Source organism: Panthera tigris, chromosome C1, assembly GCF_018350195.1.
Source record: "Panthera tigris isolate Pti1 chromosome C1, P.tigris_Pti1_mat1.1, whole genome shotgun sequence".
NCBI classification, from domain to species: domain Eukaryota; kingdom Metazoa; phylum Chordata; class Mammalia; order Carnivora; family Felidae; genus Panthera; species Panthera tigris.
In genome coordinates this window covers 189,671,851-189,690,738 of record NC_056667.1, presented here as the reverse complement: position 1 = coordinate 189,690,738, position 18,888 = coordinate 189,671,851, and the positions used below count along the sequence as shown (strand labels likewise).

General features: G+C 50.6%; 1 protein-coding gene across 3 annotated transcripts in view; it reads right to left on the bottom strand.

Moving 5' to 3' along the window:
- NRP2 (neuropilin 2) overlaps nt 1-17,439 on the bottom strand; it is a 116,423-nt gene extending 98,984 nt beyond the window's left edge. For all 3 annotated transcript variants that reach the window (XM_007089960.3, XM_042995148.1, XM_042995149.1), the window contains exons 1-2: nt 16,517-17,439; nt 1,444-1,621 (exon numbers count right to left, since the gene is read on the bottom strand). In XM_007089960.3, coding sequence (XP_007090022.2) covers nt 1,444-1,621; nt 16,517-16,589 — 251 coding nt within the window. In that variant the 5' untranslated portion in view covers nt 16,590-17,439. The remainder of the gene's footprint in view (nt 1-1,443; nt 1,622-16,516) is intronic.
- Between the last annotated feature and the right edge of the window lie 1,449 nt (nt 17,440-18,888).

Sequence of the window (18,888 nt, the reverse complement as noted above, 5' to 3'; positions counted from 1 at the left end):
GTATTATCAGGCTGCGCATTTAACTCAGACAAAGAGGAACTTATGAGTTACCCTAAGTCATCCACTGGGTCAAGAGTAGGTCTGGGATTAGAAAACCCATCTTATGACTCTTCGTCACATGAGGCCTCATCCATCCTGGAAACCCTCGGGTTTTCCGTGAAGACTACCTCTCTCTAGGAGAAAGCCATTATGTAGGTGTGAAGCAGTCCCAGGAGGATAACGATGCCATCGATTCACCGCCTCACAGCCTAGCCCTGGTTAAAGAGGGGCCTGTCTCCTGCACAAGGACGTGCTGGCCTGGACGTAGGCCCTGCTCCCTTGCACCTTTCTCGCTCGCTGGCCCCGTTAACTTTTCAGTACTTGCAATACCTTGGTCACAAGGAATGTCCAGACTGCTCGTGAATCATAAGGGGACACTGAACACCCATCAGAGCACTGGCACATCACAGGTGCACGTTTGGGGCAGAACGTGATCGTCGGCACATTCTTTTCTGCACGGAAAACTCGCGCTATTGTTTCAATGAGTAAGGACTTTCAGATAGAGCCCACTAGACGGTACAAAGCACATTCACATTCTTGACATTACAATGCTACCTTCCCCTTCCCCTTCATTTAAGGGACCTCGGTGTCAAGGAGGCATTTCTAAAGCGCTCACAGTTGTCCAAATGTCCACTTGGTATCTCCCAAGCTACAGATTCCCAAGGCGGCAGGGCTGACGTTGTGAGACCAGCTGAGCTGTCTTGGGTAACTGACAACCTCTCTGGGCTTCAGTATACAAGTCCTGACAGCACCAGCTTCCCAGGGCCACCGTGAGGACTGGATGGATTGCTATTTGTAAAGCAATTAGAATGGAGTCTCTTAACTAAGTCCCTAACACTGGCTTCGAGACTCTAACCCGTGCAGCACAGACAAGAGTCAATGTGAATCTTCGACCTACCAGTGTAGTCTCCGATTTTTAACTCGCTTGCAGCTGCTTCCTCAAATAGCAGCCAGATCCTTCGGGGCTAGTCTCCGCTGGGGGGGATCTGGCTACTAGTTTATCAAGGAAGCTGGTGGGGTTTCTGTGTGTGGTGGCAGCGGTGGAAATGGGGAGATCTCCAGGGGGAAAGTAAATCCCAAAGTCAAGAGCTGGCCTACTGTAGTCCAGCCCCTGCCTCCAGATGGATTTCTCCCTCACTGCCTCCTTTGAAGATGGGGTGCTACTCCCTACACTCTTCACTCGGGAAGGCTCTTTCTTCCATGCTATGGGATCCACTGGGCTTTTATTTCCCCTGAAGGAGAACCTCAGCTTGAGGTTTCCTCCCAACCCCCCACCGGTGTCACTGTTCAGCAGGTGCTGGGGTCGGGGGTCCTGCCATTAGGTGGCAGAGGTGGCGGGAGGGAGCCCCGGGAGGTGGTGGGAGTGTGGCTCACGGATGCCCAACGGCACAGCATGGTGCTTACTTGCAATCGTGCTTCTCAATTTCGAAGTGAGGGTTGAAGTTGAGGACGATCTTCTGGTTAGGTTCAGGGGCGTAAACAATCCACTCGCAGTTCTGGTGGGAGGGGTAATCCTGGGGGTAACCTGGGGAGGTGATATAGCCAGCATCTTTGGAATTCAAACGACCTCCACAGGCTGAGTCTGAAAGAGAAGGCAAAGAAGCCAGAGAACTTCAAATATGCTACAGCCTTCCACCCCCCCACCCCACCCTGGTTCTTTTCGCTACCAGTGGCTGATTAAAACCGTCTTACAGACCTTTTATGGCAGTCCAGAAGACTAACCTACTTACTCATTCAGTGGAAGAGATTATTTCAGCTCATCTTCCCCACCCCACTCACCCAACTGCACACACACACACACACACACACAGACGTGCTCACAATTGCACACACTCCTCAAATTAAAATATTCCAGAAAATGATCATAAATATACTTAATTACATGGTCTGAGATTAACAAAAACAAGAGAGCTGCAAACATAACATGCCCCCTGCCTTTTCCTGTCTCCCCTCCTTGGCCCGTCTTCTTCTGATGCAAACCTCTCATCTCTATCTTTATCTCATAAATCCTTCATTTCATTCGGTGTGTCCCAGCCCAGCCCAGCCCAGCCCAGGCAGCCAGAAGTAACGGCTCCAGGAACTGACAACAGTGGTTTTGTGGGGCCGACCCACAACCGAGCCTGGTAACAATTACATGTGATGGGGAAGGAAGCATTTTCAGCTTTGGGCCAGAACTGGCCCTGGAGGGTGATTTTAGCTTCTTCTTCTTCTTCTTCTTTTTTTTTAAGAAAGAAAAAGCAAAAACCCCAAACATTTAATTCCACATACACCACAAATTTGATTTATTATTTCATTATACACCGAGTGGAAAAAATCTGCATCGCAGAATTCACTGGCTCTGACCTCAGAGTTTCGACAAAAGTGCTTTGTGCTTTTCTCTCGCTTTCTACCCACTGTCCCTCCTGCCCGGTCACCACCACCAGGGTGTGCTGCTGCTTTGTCCGGCGGCAAGCAGTAACCAGCCATTTGAAAGGAGGCTGCAGGGGATGTAACGGCCCCCACCTTCCCAGCGGTGCCTGGCTGGAGGTAAACAGCTTCACGTGAGCCAGGAGGCGAGGGGGCGACTTCAAAGGCAGACAAGGTGGGCGCTGACATTTGAAGAATCTCCTGTACTGGGGAGTGAAGTTCTGTCATCCCCAGGAGGGGTTCCTGGGGAATGGGGGTTTTGCTTAATACCACAGTAGAACAGAAGACGGGAAGGCACAAGAGCCCTGGAAATATTCAGAAGCCTCCTGGAGACCTTCCTGAGATGCATGCCTCTCTTAGCATCAATCACGATTTAATATCGCCATCTGCATGGAGCAGCATGGGCCCGTGAATTATGTATTACGGCTCAGCAGCCACCCTACAGGACGGGGTCTTTCTCCCGTGTTCACTCTTTGAGGGAAAGGGTCATGCATTTTTTAACTCTACAGGTGCACTTTACTATCCCCCATGTCTGTTGGCATTACTGTCTTCCAGACCTCTGCTTTAGATTACCAGCCTGACAGGCTTTAAATGCATAAAAGATGGGCACGCCGCACAATGGTGGTTGGGACACACAAATCCACACAAGTAGCCTTTTAGGCATCGTGCCTCCGAGAGCTCAAACTGTGCTGTGCTGAACTGCCCAGAATCTAATGGATTCAGGTTCCACTTCCTACTGGGTGGAAAACAAAAGCAGGCCATTTCCTCTGCCTAGCAGCGGCCACATCATCCTCTAACTAATGACCCCGCACCCTCCCCAGTCCAGCAGGACAATGGGCCCAGCCCTCCCGCACAGACAGAGAGGAGGCCAGCAGTGAGGCCCGGTGCCGCCCACTCCTCTGCAGCCAACCCCCACAGGCTGCCCCGGTGCCTGTGCCACCGCCATGTCGGGCACCCGACACCTTGCAGCAAGTCACGCTGTGGCCCACTGGTGCTGGCTCATTCATGCACGTGAAACTGGCTGAGAGGGACCCTCTGAGAAAGCAGCGGTGTGGGGGCTTCGATCACCAGCTGCTCTTACCACGCTAGCAGGAGAGGGAAGTTTCAACTGGGTACCCCTCCTCTGCCAGCTATTTTGCTGAAGAGTATTGCCCTGACGCACACTCACCCCAAACCGCGCTTTTCGCCTCGGACCTCATCAGAGGGAACCTGAGCTGAGCTCCTGTTTAGTAACTGTTATGGTTTCCACATCATCCACCCTCTCTCCCTCCTTCTCCCACCCCTGCCCTGCTTCTCTCCAGCTGCTCCTGAAAGAAGAACTTCTCCTTCTCAATTTTCCACTCCGCCCCCCCTCCCCCCACCACCAAGTTCAGGCTTTTAGTAATTAGACTGGGCACACATCATCAGCAATAAAGACAGGAAACTTCCTCATAGGCAGGTTTCGTTTCTCATCCACACCAGGAGCAATCATTTTCCCACTCAGAAAACACTTTTAAATGATACAGAACCCATGGCTGGTAGTCTGTATTTTCCACAGTAAAAACTTAACTGAAAGATAAAGGAGTAACACATCTCTTTCTGTCCTTTCTTTATCTGAAGAAAATCAAGGTGCTTTATTAAAATTTTTGAAAACTCATTACAACATCTGCTTTGCTTTTGTGTGGTTAACCCTTTCGATACCCAAACATTTATAAACTCACATTCTTGTGTGGATGGCCCTCACACTCAGAAACACACCCAAACGTGGATATTGCACATATATCGGGTACGTAGACATATTAGAAAGTCACACTTCAGTCCCGCACACACTTTCACACCCTCTCATAAAATATCACACATCATTTGCGCAGACATATATCCACCAAGATAAATACTAGAATTTCTATCTCTATTTTTCTTGGAGAGAACTGAATTCTTGAAATATATCAGTAAAACTTGTAAGGAAAACACACTTAATCCCTCTACACCTCCTCTTGATCATTGATATTTCATATCCAGGTTTGGGGGCCCTTCATTTCTTAAATACAAAGACACCCCCAACCGAAATGAGCTGGACTTTCTTCTGAAGATCCATACCATCTATTACCTTGGAGGCCTGTATTGTGTCCCCCTGTATTATGTGGAACAGCATAAATGCTCTCTGTCGGGTCTCAGAGGAGTCCAGCCCAGGCAAAAGAGAGTTGAACTCAAGGGCAAACCCCTTTAGGCCAGTCTCCACATACTGAAGGGGAGTTGACCCTGGTGAAGTTTGATCTACTGAGCCTGTTTGGTGAGTTAACAAGGGACTTCTTTCTCCAACCCTTCTGTGAATACCTTTCACCTGGGGCAAATTCATTTCCCAAAGAGGAGCGGGCAAACCCAGGCCTGGGCTGTTCAGAGGGGGTTTTCTCCTACATCTGGGAGGGAAGCCTGAGGGATGAGTCAGCTCAGGCCAGATAAAGACCTCGGAGGCCCAAGAATAAAAGGATTAAAGTGACACCTCTAGATGTAATTGGAAAGAAAGTCCTAAAGTCACAAAGGCCTGATTTTTTTTCCTCCAAGATGAGTATTTAGGTGTTTTTATTTCACATATGAAATGTCAGATTATTTCGGACATCTGTATCTTTCTCTCTTTTTTTGTTTTTGTTTTTGTTTTCTCTTCCTCCGGTGCCCTTGTTTTGCTGGTCACCTAAGTATCATCTGATGCTGCCTTCAGGTAAACTGGCTCCTGATCTCGGTAAAGGGATTTTGTATTCATCCACTTAACAATTCTAAGGTGTTCTGCCAGCCTCGGAAGGAACTCGCCCTCCTACAGAACCCAATTTAGGACAAACCGTAGTTCCTCCGTAACATCAGATTTTTAGGAAGTCATAAGGAATAAAAGAAAATCTTAAAAAAAAAATCTGGTCACCTTCTAAGGAAATTCAACAGAAGTTGTTTTAAAGGAACACTCTATGGCTTAACCTTGACAGAGGGATTCACTAAAAGAAGCCTGACTGTTGTGAGTACTTTAAAAAAAATTTTTTTTTAACGTTTATTTATTTTTGAGACAGAGGGAGACAGAGCGTGAACAGGGGAGGGGCAGAGAGAGAGGGAGACACAGAATCTGAAACAGGCTCCAGGCTCTGGGCTGTCAGCACAGAGCCTGATGCGGGGCTCGAACTCACAGACTGTGAGATCATGACCCGAGCCAGAGTCAGACGCTCAACTGACCGAGCCACCCAGGAGCCCCATGAGTACTTTTAAATAATTAGAATGGCAATGGCTTACTTCAGGACAGGGAGAGACACCAGGTGACACCAGGCGACAGAAAGCTGGCAGTCCCACAGCAAAGGGAGAAAAATCAGATCACCTGGGTTAGCCGAACTGAAAAAAAAAGTCCTGGGCAAAAATGGACGTTTAGGACTCGCTGAAGGTGGGATTGGAGAGTCCGGCTGTTGTCGGAGGTGGGTCTGGGGTAACGAAGTGGGGTGGGATGGTCTGAGAGTAGTTAAGAGGGGACACGGCACTTGGATTCTTGGTGACCTTCCTGGGTCTCAGCTTCCTAAACTGTAATTCAATGAGTGGGTTGAATGAAGTGGGATGAAGCGTGTAGTTCTAAAAATTCTTCTTAGAAGGTGTTTGTTTTCTCTTTGGATAAAACTCTACCCAGAACTCCAGTGTCCAAAGCAGAGAGAAGTGGAGCTCTCTTGGATGCAGGAGGTAGGGTGACGAGAAGGGGTGTTGAGTCTGGGCCCCGCAGTTCCCTCATCACCTCTGAGGGGCTTTCTCCGTAAGAAGATCGGGCTTCTTGGAACAGGACGTGACACCCACCGAACTAGGCATCAGTTCCCTTATTACTTTAAAATGCCTTGTGAAAGAGAAGGAGTAGGCTGATTGGAAGACACCTATTTCTTTTTCTTTTTAAGTTTATTTTTATTTATTTTGAGAAAGATACAGAGAGCAAGAGGAGGAAGAGCACAGAGAGAAGGAGAGAGAATCCCAAGCAGGCTCCACGCCATCAGCACAGGGCTGATATGGGGCTGGAACTCACTAACCGCAAGATCATGACCTGGGCTGAAATCAAGAGTCGGACACTTAACCGACCGAGCCACCCAGCCATCCCAAACATCTATTTCTTGTATGTACCTGAGGGCCATACACTTGGTGGAGAAAAGCAGTCGATCTCATTTCCTATGAAAACACTGTCCTTTATTTATTAAATAATTTATCCTTTGTCCACAGCATGACCCCATCCTGTGGGTCCACTTCTACAGCATTTCCTTCTTTAAATTATTAGTAGCAAGGCAAAGAAGAAGCTCTTTCTCCTACTTGAAAAGAGAGACGGTTGTCACCTTGCCACTTGACTAACAAGAAGCCTTGTCTTCAATATGGTCTCACCACGGGCAAGCTGTGTGACCTTGGGTAAGTCAGTAAACACCTCTGAGCCTTTGTTTTCTCATCTGTAAAATGAGGGGAGTGATTCTAAAGGTCAGTTCCAGTTCTAAAATGCAAAGCCTGTATAATGAGGTGAGGAAAAGATCCTATACAACCGATAGGTGGAACCAAAAATTTAAAGACTGGTCTCCCCTCCTAGAGAACAAGACATTTGTTCAAGGTGTCACTTCTGCTTCCTCTGTTTGGTAAGCCTTGAAACAACCTCTAGGATTTTTCCGATGAACATGCCTGTCTTGCATTATGGAGAGTTCAAATGTCTCTTTTAATCACATTAGCTCTACTGACGTGAGTTTCTCTCCTTAACTGAGTCTGTGGCTGCATGCTTAATAAATAGTGTGGATGTTCAGCAGTGTGTGTGCGTGTGTCCACAACAGCGATGCATAAAAGGAAAGCCCAAGAAGAGTTTCTTCAAATCCCTTGCCTGAATCATCTAAGTCCTCCGCTCAGGGTTTTAACCAAATTTTGCTCGCTAACCCCGGATAAGCTGCTTTTTAAGAGTTATTTCTGGGAGCCGAGGCTGGATTTTGTTTTATTCAAAGCGACTTCAGTCTGTCACAAGACAGTCTCATAAAATCTGTATCTTGGCTTAAGCTGGGAAGAAATGAACCGATCCATCAGCCTAGGAATGTGGCTGTTTGACCACTTCCTAAGGCAACTGGGAGGGGATTCAATCTATTCAATTTATGGGGCCGGGTGCCATTGAGTGATGTACTCCTGAAGGCACAGCAAATGGAAATCTCTGTGAACTTTTGCAGTGATAAAGTTCAAAATCTGAATAAAAGAACCTCCGGGAGGACAGGATGGAGGGGATGAGAGAGAGGGAATGAGGCCAGCCTGTGAGCATGGAGAGAGGAGTGAGGAACCAGGCAGGCTTTTGCTTCGGAAACACTTCCCGTGGATTCAGAGGGGACAGAACTGGAAATTGGGTCTGGAAGTAGGACCTTTGGAAAGTCTTCCCCCCTTAATCTGGATTCTAAAAATGAACCTTCAGTGTTACAACGTAAGTTCGATGCGATGACCCCCTCTGACCTCGAATCATGCCACCTGTGGTAACCTTGTTATTTGTCATCTTATATCAGAAACAAATGCAATTCCAATAGGGCAGTCAATATAATAGCATTAGTTTGTATTTATGTCCACTCTTTTCCAGCCCTCATTGCAAATGCAATTTTGATGCCCTTGATGAGAGATCTGGGATTACAATTCCTGACCATTTCAACAGACATTTGGGGAAGGAAATGGAAGAAGAATAATTTTGAGGTCTCTCCAAAAACCAAAGGAGAATAAAAGGTAATATAATATTTTTTTCCATTTATTTTGATTAACTGAAGGCTTATGTTGAAACATCAATGGCTCCCCATTGGTTAGTGAATGAAATCCAACTCCCGAGGCCTGGCAACGGGGCCTTGCATTTAGCCGAACCTATCATTTCCGACCTTCTTTGCAATCATTTCCCTCCACACGTTCTAAACTGCAGCTCCTGAGTGTTCCCCAAATACACCAGTGTCCATTCCTCTGCTCCCATCTTCCCCTATTACACCTTTTCCAGCTCTAACGCCCATCCATCCTCTACCCCGGGCTCAGATGTGACCTCCACCCTTCCCTCCCTGGTGTCTCACACCAAGACTACTGTTCCCCCCTCCCTGTCTGGAACCTCCGAGACGGAAGCTCTTTAATGTCCTTCTAAGGCATGTGAGGGCTCCGGAAGGCCTTATCTGTTCTTCTCCACCGAGGCAACTCGAGGGTGTGACTCCTTCCTCTGTGAACTTTATAGGATCAGACTCAGAGTCTTACCCAAAAGTCAGACTCGGTGACGTTTGGTGAATTATTCAGTTACTAGCTGCCTAACATAACACCAGAAGCAGCCCGAGCTGCCACGGACTCCGAGGAAGCCTCAACACAATCATTCTGCTTCTCTAGTACGACTCTTCTTCCCCAGCCCGCAGCTGCTATTGAATGCGGAGATGTTTTTGTGGTGAACCGAGAGTTTCAGTTAACTTGTTTGGAACAATAATACCTGGTCATGAGGCAGGGTTGAGTCCCGTGAACCATGTCTCCAAAGACACTCTAAGCCTCCGCTAATAATGATGCAGGTCAAAGGATATTTACATCTTAATCCTAATGATGGTAAAAATAATTTATCTGAGGGTCTCTTGGCCTCCCTCACTCTTCCAGAGGTGAGTTCTAGATATTTGTTGTCAGTAGCAACAGGAAGATGCACATTACTTCTTCGTCACTAAGCTGTTTGCTGGTAACAGATTATCTCTTGCTGGGTTGCAGTTCCTTTCTCTCTACTTCTATCTCCCCATCTCCCTTCCCCTGGCCCCCATTATGCCTTTAGGGCACATCTGTTTTATTTTTTGCCTTTATCAAAGCAATTATTATTACGGCTCTGCCCAGTAATTTGCAATTCCCTCTATCTTCTTTGCTGAAAGACTGGCCAGAGCCCAGATCACTGGTTATCAGGATCCTTGGAGGCAGTGAGCAGGGTATCACTGGCTTTGTGCATTAAGCAGGCCAGCAGCCCCGTCCTCTGCACACTACTGGGGAGAGCTTTCCTTTTGTTATTCCCAGCTCCCCCACCCCTCCTTTTTTTCTGGATTAGATCCTGACTCTTTTATGAAGACCCAGAGGGAAATGGGATTATTAAGAGTCTTGCTGGGTAAAAGCTATTTTGTCTTTATGATGATTTTCTTGAGTTCAGCTGCTGAGGGGCTTTAATGCCAGAGTAGAAGTTATTGCACATTCAGGGGAGCACCGTGCACAGAGTGCTCCCTGCTGAGCATACCTTCTGTGATGAAGGATGGAAAGGGAGGAAAGGGGAGGAAAGGAAAGGGAAGGAAAGGGAAGGAAAGGGAGGGAAGGGAGGGGAGGGAAGGGAAGGGAAGGGAAGGTAGGGGAGGGGAGGGGAAGGGAAGGGAAGAGAAGGGAAGGGAAGGAGAGAGATAAAAAATAAGTAGAGGCGAGAGCCCTGAAAGCAGAAGAACAAGGAGAGAAAAAAATGGCAACGAGGAGACGTAAATTTTAGACGAAAATCCAGCAAAGACTATTGCTCTCTGAAGAACAGTGTGAGTGATAATCTGAAGCTTATAAAATATAGACAAACGTTCAGTGGGGTAAGAGCCGAGAAAGAATAATTGTTTACTTATTAAAAATAACATAAACATACTACAATGGTTATAATGTGCTTCCTATGGTCATGAGATACAGTGATTAAATGCCTTTAGAATAGGCTTGATATGGACCAAATAGTATTCTATGTAATCTGGCATAGCACAAAACAAAACAAAAACCTATGGAGCAGGTATTACTACCAAACATACTTTACAGAAAAAGAAATTGAGGTACAGAGAGATTAAGTGTTCTAGACCACAGAGCTGGCAAATGGCTGAGCTGGATTTTAAACCTAGGCAGTCTGGCTTCTGTACCTCAGAAGCTGGGAAGCCCAAAGAAGGGCTCCCCCAAACCTCTATGTGACAAACTTATTTAGTGCCATTTACGGAAAGACAAATGTTTTGCCTGTGTGAAAACTCCCTTTTCTCTTCCTGTGCCAGTAATCTGTCTGTGTGAACAATAAGAGACGTGTTCCAGGCTGGGCTGTGGGGAGGGCGAGAAGCACTTAACACCTTCTCCACTGCCTGCACACGCTGGCACCCAGCTTCTTGTCATCCTGACTGTCTTTCCTGTGTACTGGAAACCAACATATGTCTTTGGCTCTAGAGGGAGGGTGGTGTGGATAGATGTTTCAGGTCTGAAGCCATGTGTCACAACATTGAGGGGTTTTTTGCTGGCAACTCCCATTTGTCTCCTTTTCTCAACCCCACTCAACCCTATCCTAAATGCCACATTGTTATTGTTCTACTGGATAGGAGAAGCATTTTCAGAAACGGGGGATTTATTTTTATAGCACAGCTGGTCTGCCAAAGGTCACATAATTTGGCAACGTTCCCAGTGGTTAAAAATTAATTTCTTCTTATTAATACAACCAAGGTCCCATAGGATTGGAGCTCAGCCTTATCTAAACTTGACAGCTTCCTAAACCTTCAGAAGATGCTTTCTCCTGGAGGGCCAGTCAGGCTACAGGGCCACTGTGTCCAGGAATCCAGCCTCACCGAATCCTGTTAGGTAATGAAACCATTAAGCCCCTAGGCCATTTCTCATCAAGGCAGATAAAGCTTTAAAAAATGCTGTAGGCTCTCTAGGACAAACTTCTGCCGTATCTTCCATGAATGGGTTAATTAAAAAAGAAAAGGAAGAAAAGCGAATTCTTTACCTGGAAGGAAAGGTACAAAGACTAACTTTTGGGGATCAAACTCCTATCTGCCATTCAAAGAGGGTGCCTCAACGATGATAAGGTGGTAAACAATGGTCAAATGACAAAATACCTAAAATATGTTAATGATAACATAAACTACTGCCCAGATGTTACTTTTTCAAGTCCTTTTTCACCCACGCAAGAAATAGAAAGGTATTATGCTTTAAAAAATTTTTTTTAACGTTTATTCATTTTTGAGAGAAAGAGAGAGACAGAGAGAGAGACAGAGCATGAGTGGGGGAGGGGCAGAGACAGAGGGAGACCGAATCTGAAGCAGGCTCCAGGCTCTGAGCCGTCTGCACGGAGCCCAACTCGGGGCTCAAACTCACGAACTTCGAGATCATGACCTGAGCCGACCGAAGTTGGCCGCTTAACTGGCTGAGCCACCCAGGCGCCCCGGAAGGTGTTATGCTTCTGCTCCATCTTTTACAAAAGGAAAAAAATCTCAGTTCTATTTCCTCATCTTTCCCTCGACTTCTGGGGAATGTATTCTGAAAACTCTTACCAATGAACCTGGCTCTGAATTCAGTCAACCGAGAATTGTCCCACACTCTGGTCACCCAAAGTCAGCTCATTCTCTTGATTACTTTAATGAGCAGCTGAATGAAAGACACCAAGTAGGGGCCTCAGAATCACCTGAGTCCATGGCGTTTCTCCCCAGTGATGCCCCCAGACCCCTCCCAGCTCTTGTTTACATTCATGTCTCATCGCGTATGAATTGGCATCTGGGCTCCTAACTTTTTCTGCACTACAAAGATAGGAACTGGCCTTTCTGGTTGCAGAATATGGACTTCACATGCAACAGCAGGGGATGAGAGCCATTTGGTAGACAGCAGGAGTCCTGTCTAGACAGCCTGGGGTCCCAGTCACTGGAGCCTTCCAACCTTCCATTTTGCCAGTTGTGTGCTCTGTGACTTAATCGGAGGGCTCTGCAGAATGGCATCAAAGTCCAAACCAGTGGTGCTGCTTGGGCATTCACAATTCCACCAGGCACATCTTGGACAAGAAGGTGCTTGCCTGGAACACTCATGGGGAGCTCTCTTCTTTCCGCTGTTTGCACTGTGTGTTCTGTTGGCAGTTGGTAACAGCTTCATTACCTCCAGTGGCTGTTTATGGGGTAAAGTTTACTGGGCACACGTTGAATGTGGGCATGAGACCAGTCCCCAGAGCATAGAGCAGGCTGTCTGTGTACAATCTAGGAGTTCACAGTTTTGGTTGCAAATTATTGTATCTATACCTACCCATAGTCATCCCGCATTTTGGGGAGACAGGCTAAAAAAGAACGTCTGCCCAATAAGGGTGCCTAGAACGTCACTGCTTCTCATTTAGGATTTGTTTGAACCCAGACCTATCTCCCACAGACAATTTAGACCTCTTATCCGATCATCCATTCCGGACGCAAGGTTGATTGACCGCGTCTGCCCCGTGTCCATGGCAATGGTGTTTAAAGCCAAGCACAGATCAAAGCTGGGGGGGGGGGGAGGGTTGGCGGGTGGAGTGCGGGGGAAGGTTGTTGGTTATAGGGTCCGGGTTCTTTGGGCCCCAAGTGGTGAGGAGGGGCGTTGGGGCTGGGAGTTGCCACCATCTGAAGAAGCCCATTGTCAGGGCCTGAATGATTTCCTGAGCAAACCCCAGACCCACCCCCCATCAACTGGAGCAAAGGGGAGTTTCGAGGCCAGGCGCTGACAACGAGTGGCCAGCGCCAGGGGGCTCTCCACTCAGTCTGAAAACGAAAGGAAAGGAGGCGGAGGGAGGGCAGCGAGCATTGAGCACACGCCAGTAAACCAGAGTGTGGATCCCCTCCCCTTCCAGAGAAATTCAACCGGAGCCGCAGAAGCTGCGACAAGGATGAGCCGGATCCTCTAAGCTTGCCAGGAAAGCTGATTCCCACCCCACCCCCACGGTTCCCAGAGGAGCAACCGGTTCATTCCACCACCACCCCCCGCCAGCCCCTGGACGTTGGCTCTGCGGGTGCCCCCCACCCAGCCGCCGGGCGCCTGGGACCCGGTTGGAAAAACTGCGGTGCAGTCAGCCGGAGGCAAAGGGTGGGGGCAGCCGTTTAATCACCGCTCGCCTCGCCTCCATTAACTTGTATTGATATTAAAAAGAAATCAATCAGTGAAAATGAAGCATTGGCCGTGAATATTTTTTTCTCACGTGGAAAAGCAAGGAGCGAGGCGGCGGGGGAGGGGAGGCGGACCGCGCCGGCGACTGCAGGTTTCTCCCGAGCGGAGAGCCGCAGCGGCGACTTAACTTTCTGGCAGTGGGCAGCGTGGAGGAAATGCCGCAAGCCTCTCCCTGGGGGTGTCCTTAGTCAGGAGGAGGAGGCGACAAGGCTGGAGGAGTTGGAGGCGGCCAACTTCTCCCAGGCCCGAGCCTTGGTTTTGCTTTCGCTGGGAATATTTTTGCCTAATAGAATGTTTATGGATCGTTCGGCTGTGTTTCTGCTGCTCAGCCCAAACAAATCGATGCGGCGTTAGAGGCGGCGCGGAGGGCTGGGGCGGGCTGGGGGGCCACCACGTCCCCACCACGTGGATGCCGGCGCGCCGCGTGCTCTTCACCTGCTCAGGCGCACCGGCGGGCGCTGGGAGCTACTAGGGGCAGTGGAAGTTGCGCGCATTCCCGCGGCTAGAGCTGGCTCCTTTCCGCCCCTCTCCGCCCCGGATTCCGAAATCCCACCCCGGCTTCCCGCGTCCCAGCTTCGCCAGCGTTCGGATCCCCTGCTCCGCCTCAGCCCCGCGGAGCCGGCCCGCCAGGGGCGGCGGGGGAGGGGAGAGATTCAGCGCGGAGCAGAGCGCGGAAGGCAGGAGGGGGCGCTCCGGTCTGGGTCCTCCGAGCGGCCCCGAGCCCAGGAGGAGGGAGGCAGGTCGGCGGCGCGGCTACGATCTGGCGAGGCAGCGTGGCAGAGAGTGGGGGAGCCTGATGCGCGCAGCCCGCGCGGCCTCCCTGCTGCCCGCCAGTCCGAGAGTGCCGCCGCGGCCACAGCCACAGGGTTATTTGCTCAGTCGCTCCCCCTCATGCACCTTCCGCCCTCCCTTTCCCCTGACTCCTTCTCGGAACGGGTTCCCGCCGCCGCTGCCGCCGGCTGGGCTCGGCCCCCTCCCGGCAGACGCGCACCGGGTGAGTCAGAGGTCTAGCAGGGCCTCGCCCTTTGCCACCCGCTGCCAGCTCCCCGGGTGCCAGTCGGGTGCTCCAACAGGAAGTCCGAGCTTCCCGCGGCTTGCTTTCGCCTTTTCAAGGGGCTGGAGAATATCCACCTAGGGCGGGTCCCAGCTCCGCGTCCCACGAGGGGGTCCCACCCCGGCGGTAAGGCTGCTGCGGCAGCGTCGTAGTGGATGACCTGCCCCGCGCTCCGCGCCTCTGGGCTTCTCTAGAAGTGACGCAGCGCGGCCCGGGGGAGGGTGGGAGGGGGTTCTGCAGAGAGCGCGAAAGGCAGGTGGCAGAGCGGGAGTGGGTTCGAGCGGGTGTCGCACACAAACGTACACTTCGCGCAGAGCTCGGGGACAGATGTGCGAACATCTGGGGTAGGAGATGGCCCCTGAGTCTTCACGACCCCTCCCGCTCCGCAGAGCACACAGAACCTGAAGTTGTGTGATGTGAGTGTGTGTGTGCGTGCGCGCGCGCGCGCATGCCGGTGTGTGCCCCAGTGTGCGCGCGCTCGCCGGGGCCTACTAGAGTCCGTGCCTGAATACATAATATACCGTGGGCATCTTCCCCGCGTGCGCGCGCGCGCACACACACACACACACACACACACACAGCGAATCACACAAACATACATAATTTATGCAGCATCTAGGTCTGTGGGAGGTAATTTAATTTCGCTTCAAGCTGGGAACTTAGAATTAAGGCAAGAGGGAATGGGGAGACACAGGAAATCTCCCCAAGTGGGACCTGCACCCATCTCTTTGATAACGATTTGCAGCTGCCCCGAAGACCAGCTATGGCAGAGAAGGAGCAGCAAACGGGTGGATTTCGATAGCAAGGGCATTCCTCAGGCTTCCTTCCCCTCAAATAAACACTCAAGCTTAAATGGGGTGTGTTGGCGGTGACAACCAGAGCACCAGGCGCAAAGCTTCCCCTTTAGGCGCCCACAGGACCCACTAGCCCGCTCTGATGGGGGAAAGGGGGGGACGTGCCCAGGGAGCTGCTGCAAGGGGTTAACCCTACCACTGCGGCCATAGCCTTGGAGGTGCCTACCGGTAAGGGCACTTCAGCCAGGCTTTATCTCCTCTTTCTCTTTCCCCTATTTCCTCCATAGATGGTTTCCCCCATTCTCAATCACCTGTAGCAGCTTCCAAGAGTTTTGTCAGATTCCAGACACTGTTCTCAGAGGGGAGAGAGGTTCACCCTGGAGAGTGGTGTGGGGAAGGAAGGACAAGCCGCACTGGATTCCCTGCAACCAGAAATCCCTGCTCAGGCAGGGTGCCCCTTGCCAGCCCACCTCCCGGCTGCCAAATACTGGCCCCAGACTGTTCTGGGCCTTGCAGTCCTTATCTCTGCAGTCTGTCCACACACCCTTTTTGGCAGTGGTTGAGAACAAATTCCCCTCAAAAGTTTCTAACCACTTCACAAGAGTAAGAGACCTTCGAAGGCCACGCAGTCTGTTTTATCTAATACGGATTTTTAAAAGAACATGATTTACTTTCCCAGAAAACACACGGATGCAGGAAGGAGAGCAGGGACGACCAGCGCCTGGGTATCCAACAGCGCCCAGCCCAGCCCCAAGCCCCCAGCTCAGCCGCAGGCCAACTTGCTCCATCAGCCTGAGCCCTAGGATTCTGAGGCGTATCCACACAGTCTGCAAAGAATCCACAGCACTGGAAAGCCAAAACTAGACTCTTGTCTTTCCCAAGCCCTTCAGTTAACATTGCTCAATGGAGCTAAGTGGAGAGAATGCAAATGATTTATATTTCACTGGCCAGGTTGAAGAAACTCAAGGGAGATGTGTTCTGCCTCAAGACAGGGGGAAAAAATCCCAAAAACTGTAATGCAAAGGCTTTGTAGTATTTTTAAACCTTTGATTCAGTCCATATGTGACATCTGAACACCGCCAAATTCTATGTTTCAAAACACACACACACACACACACACACACACACACACACTCACACACACACACAGTGCTAGCAGGAGAGAAAAGTTGGGTTTTAGAAGCGGTGGTGGTATAGGGAGGGCCGGCTGGGATCTCTCTTTAAATTATTTACTATTGAGGGAGCCTCCTTCTATGCCATCCCATGTGCCCAGAATGAGCGGTTGCTTTTAAAAGGAAAAGCATGTTGAAATGAACAGAAAAAAAAAAAAAAACAACAACCCAAAAAACAACTTTTAGGGGCTTACCTGGTTGGCCTCTCACTTCGTGTCCTGAAAAGTAGAGAGCCAAGAAAACCCAGGTGAGAGGAAACATATCCATTTTGGAGAAGGAGGCTCTCTCCAGAGCTGGATTTGTAGATGTCTTGTATAATTTTAAGTCTTTGTGTTTTTCTCTCTCTTACGTTCTTCCTTACAGTGTCTTCTGCAAAGGTTTCTAATGGTCAGGGTTTCCCTCCTGGGTCCTGACGGCCCGTCTTCACCTTTATTCTTGCTGGATTCTCACCTAAGAGGAGGGTGGCTCTTGAAATCAGCAAAGCGGGAGCAAGCCAGGAAGGGGGGACGGGTTTCCTCTCTTAAAAACAAAACGCATCTATGTCCTCTCCAGTTCCTCAAAGTATCATTTCCTTTATCCTACAACATCACGAATATTTCCCGAAAGCCAAGCGTAAAAAAAAAATTATAATAAAAATAAAAGCCCAGACTTGCTTTGGGCATCACACGGCCCCCGGGCAGCTGTGTGATCTCAGAGGCGTAAACTGACACACATCTCCAGGCACCCAGGACCGACACGCGGGCGGAGGCACCGACCGCCGGACGGCCCGAGTGGGAGAGGCGGCCGCCCCGCTCTTGCCCTCGCCGGGTTCCCCTAGCGGGAGCCTCCCCAACGACTACACCCGCTCGGCCAGCCAGACGAGGGGAGTCCGAGGAAAGAAGCTGCGGCGGCGGCGGCGGCTGCTGCTGCTGCTGCTGCTGTTGCTGCTGCTGCTGCTGGCGGGGCGGCGGCGGCTGGGATCGCCTGGGAGTGAGCGAGCCCCTCTCCGAGTTCGCTCGCGCCCGCCCTCACCTCCACCTCGCCCAGCGCCTCGCCGCGGTCTGCGCGTCTGAGGATGTGCCGGGGGCGGGCTGCGGGCTGGTGCCTCGCTCGCCTTCTCTGCTTCCCCTCCGGCTCCCCCCAGCCTTTTCAGGCCGAGCAGCATGTGGATGTCAGAGCCGCGGCAGAGCTATCCGATTACGCGCCGGCTCAGGGCCCGCCCCTTCTGTGTTCCTGATTAAAGAGGCAGCCGCGGAGACGAGCGGCGCACAGCCCAGCGCCGCGGCACCCGGCTCGGGCGGGGCGGCGGCGGTTCCCCCCCACCCCACCCCCCCAGCCGCGGCCCGATCAAAGTTGAGGCGTCTCCTACCCAGGCTCTCCTCTCCCACCCAGCCGCTTCTCTCCCACCCGGCACCTCCCGCCTACCCCGGGCACCTCCGCGGCTGGCTGCGCCCGGCCGCCCGTGCGCACAGCCGGGGAGAGGGAGCGCCCCGGGGCACCTCCAGGGCGCAGTGCCCTTGGCCGCGTTGTCCCCGCCCGGGGGAGACTACACAGGAAATGGGGGAAATCCCTGTCCCCCCCCCCCCAATTCCCTGGCTCCGAGGCCACACACGTAGAACCCAGCACAATGCCACGCGCAATGGCGTTACAGGAGGAGTTGGGTGGCGTACGGTGTTTGGTGTGGGGAACCAGGCGGCAGCTCAGCCATGCGTTCGCACAGGCAGCAGTGCGTGGCGGCGGCACACACCGTCAGCCCAGGCTGAATACAACCCCAAACACTCGTGCGCTTACTACTCAGATCCTTTGTTGTGTCCCAAACATACTCCTGTCCTCGCCGGGCGAGCATTTAGTTCTCTCTGCGCACCCAACTTGTAACCAGCAGAAGGAGAGGGACTTTCCGCAAAGAATTTCTGCAGGCAATTTAACCCGGTTCTCCCTAGTCCTCCCCAAAAGTGCAGGTACACGAGGGCTTCTCCTCAAAACGCTACTGTAACGACTACCTTTTCCCCCATGGAAATGTGGTCACAGCGCGCAGAGAAAGAAAACCGCATTATGCCAACTATTTTTAAATGGAGGTGTGAAAACTGTTTAGAGGGAGTTGCAAGCTAACAGCTGGGGCAACACTTGTATCTTTGTTTCTGAGGATGGCTTTGCGGATTCCAAACTGTCTTGCTTCACTAAGCACCTATTACTACATTATCATGAAGACTCTAACAAGAACAGTCTAAATAACACTCTGCATATACCTTCTCTGCCACTCTGCGGATTAAGAAAAATAAAGTTTCGGTGACAAGAAGCACACACACATCCGACTACCCATTTATTTCTTTGCTTGCACTTGTGGATTCTTCTGGGTGGTTTTGCTCCTTATCTGGACTTGCCATTAGCTTTGTTTATCACTTTTAGTGTTTGAAAAAATCTGTAACTCCCACTTAACTGTTATTTACACTGAGATAACCAAAACAAAATTGAATCAGAAGTGATTTGCAAATAGTTGAGCCAAGCCATGGAGGGATTTTACAGCGCTGTGTAAATCCACTGGCTGCATATCACACTGTTAATCTTAGATGCCTGGTTTGAAAGGGCA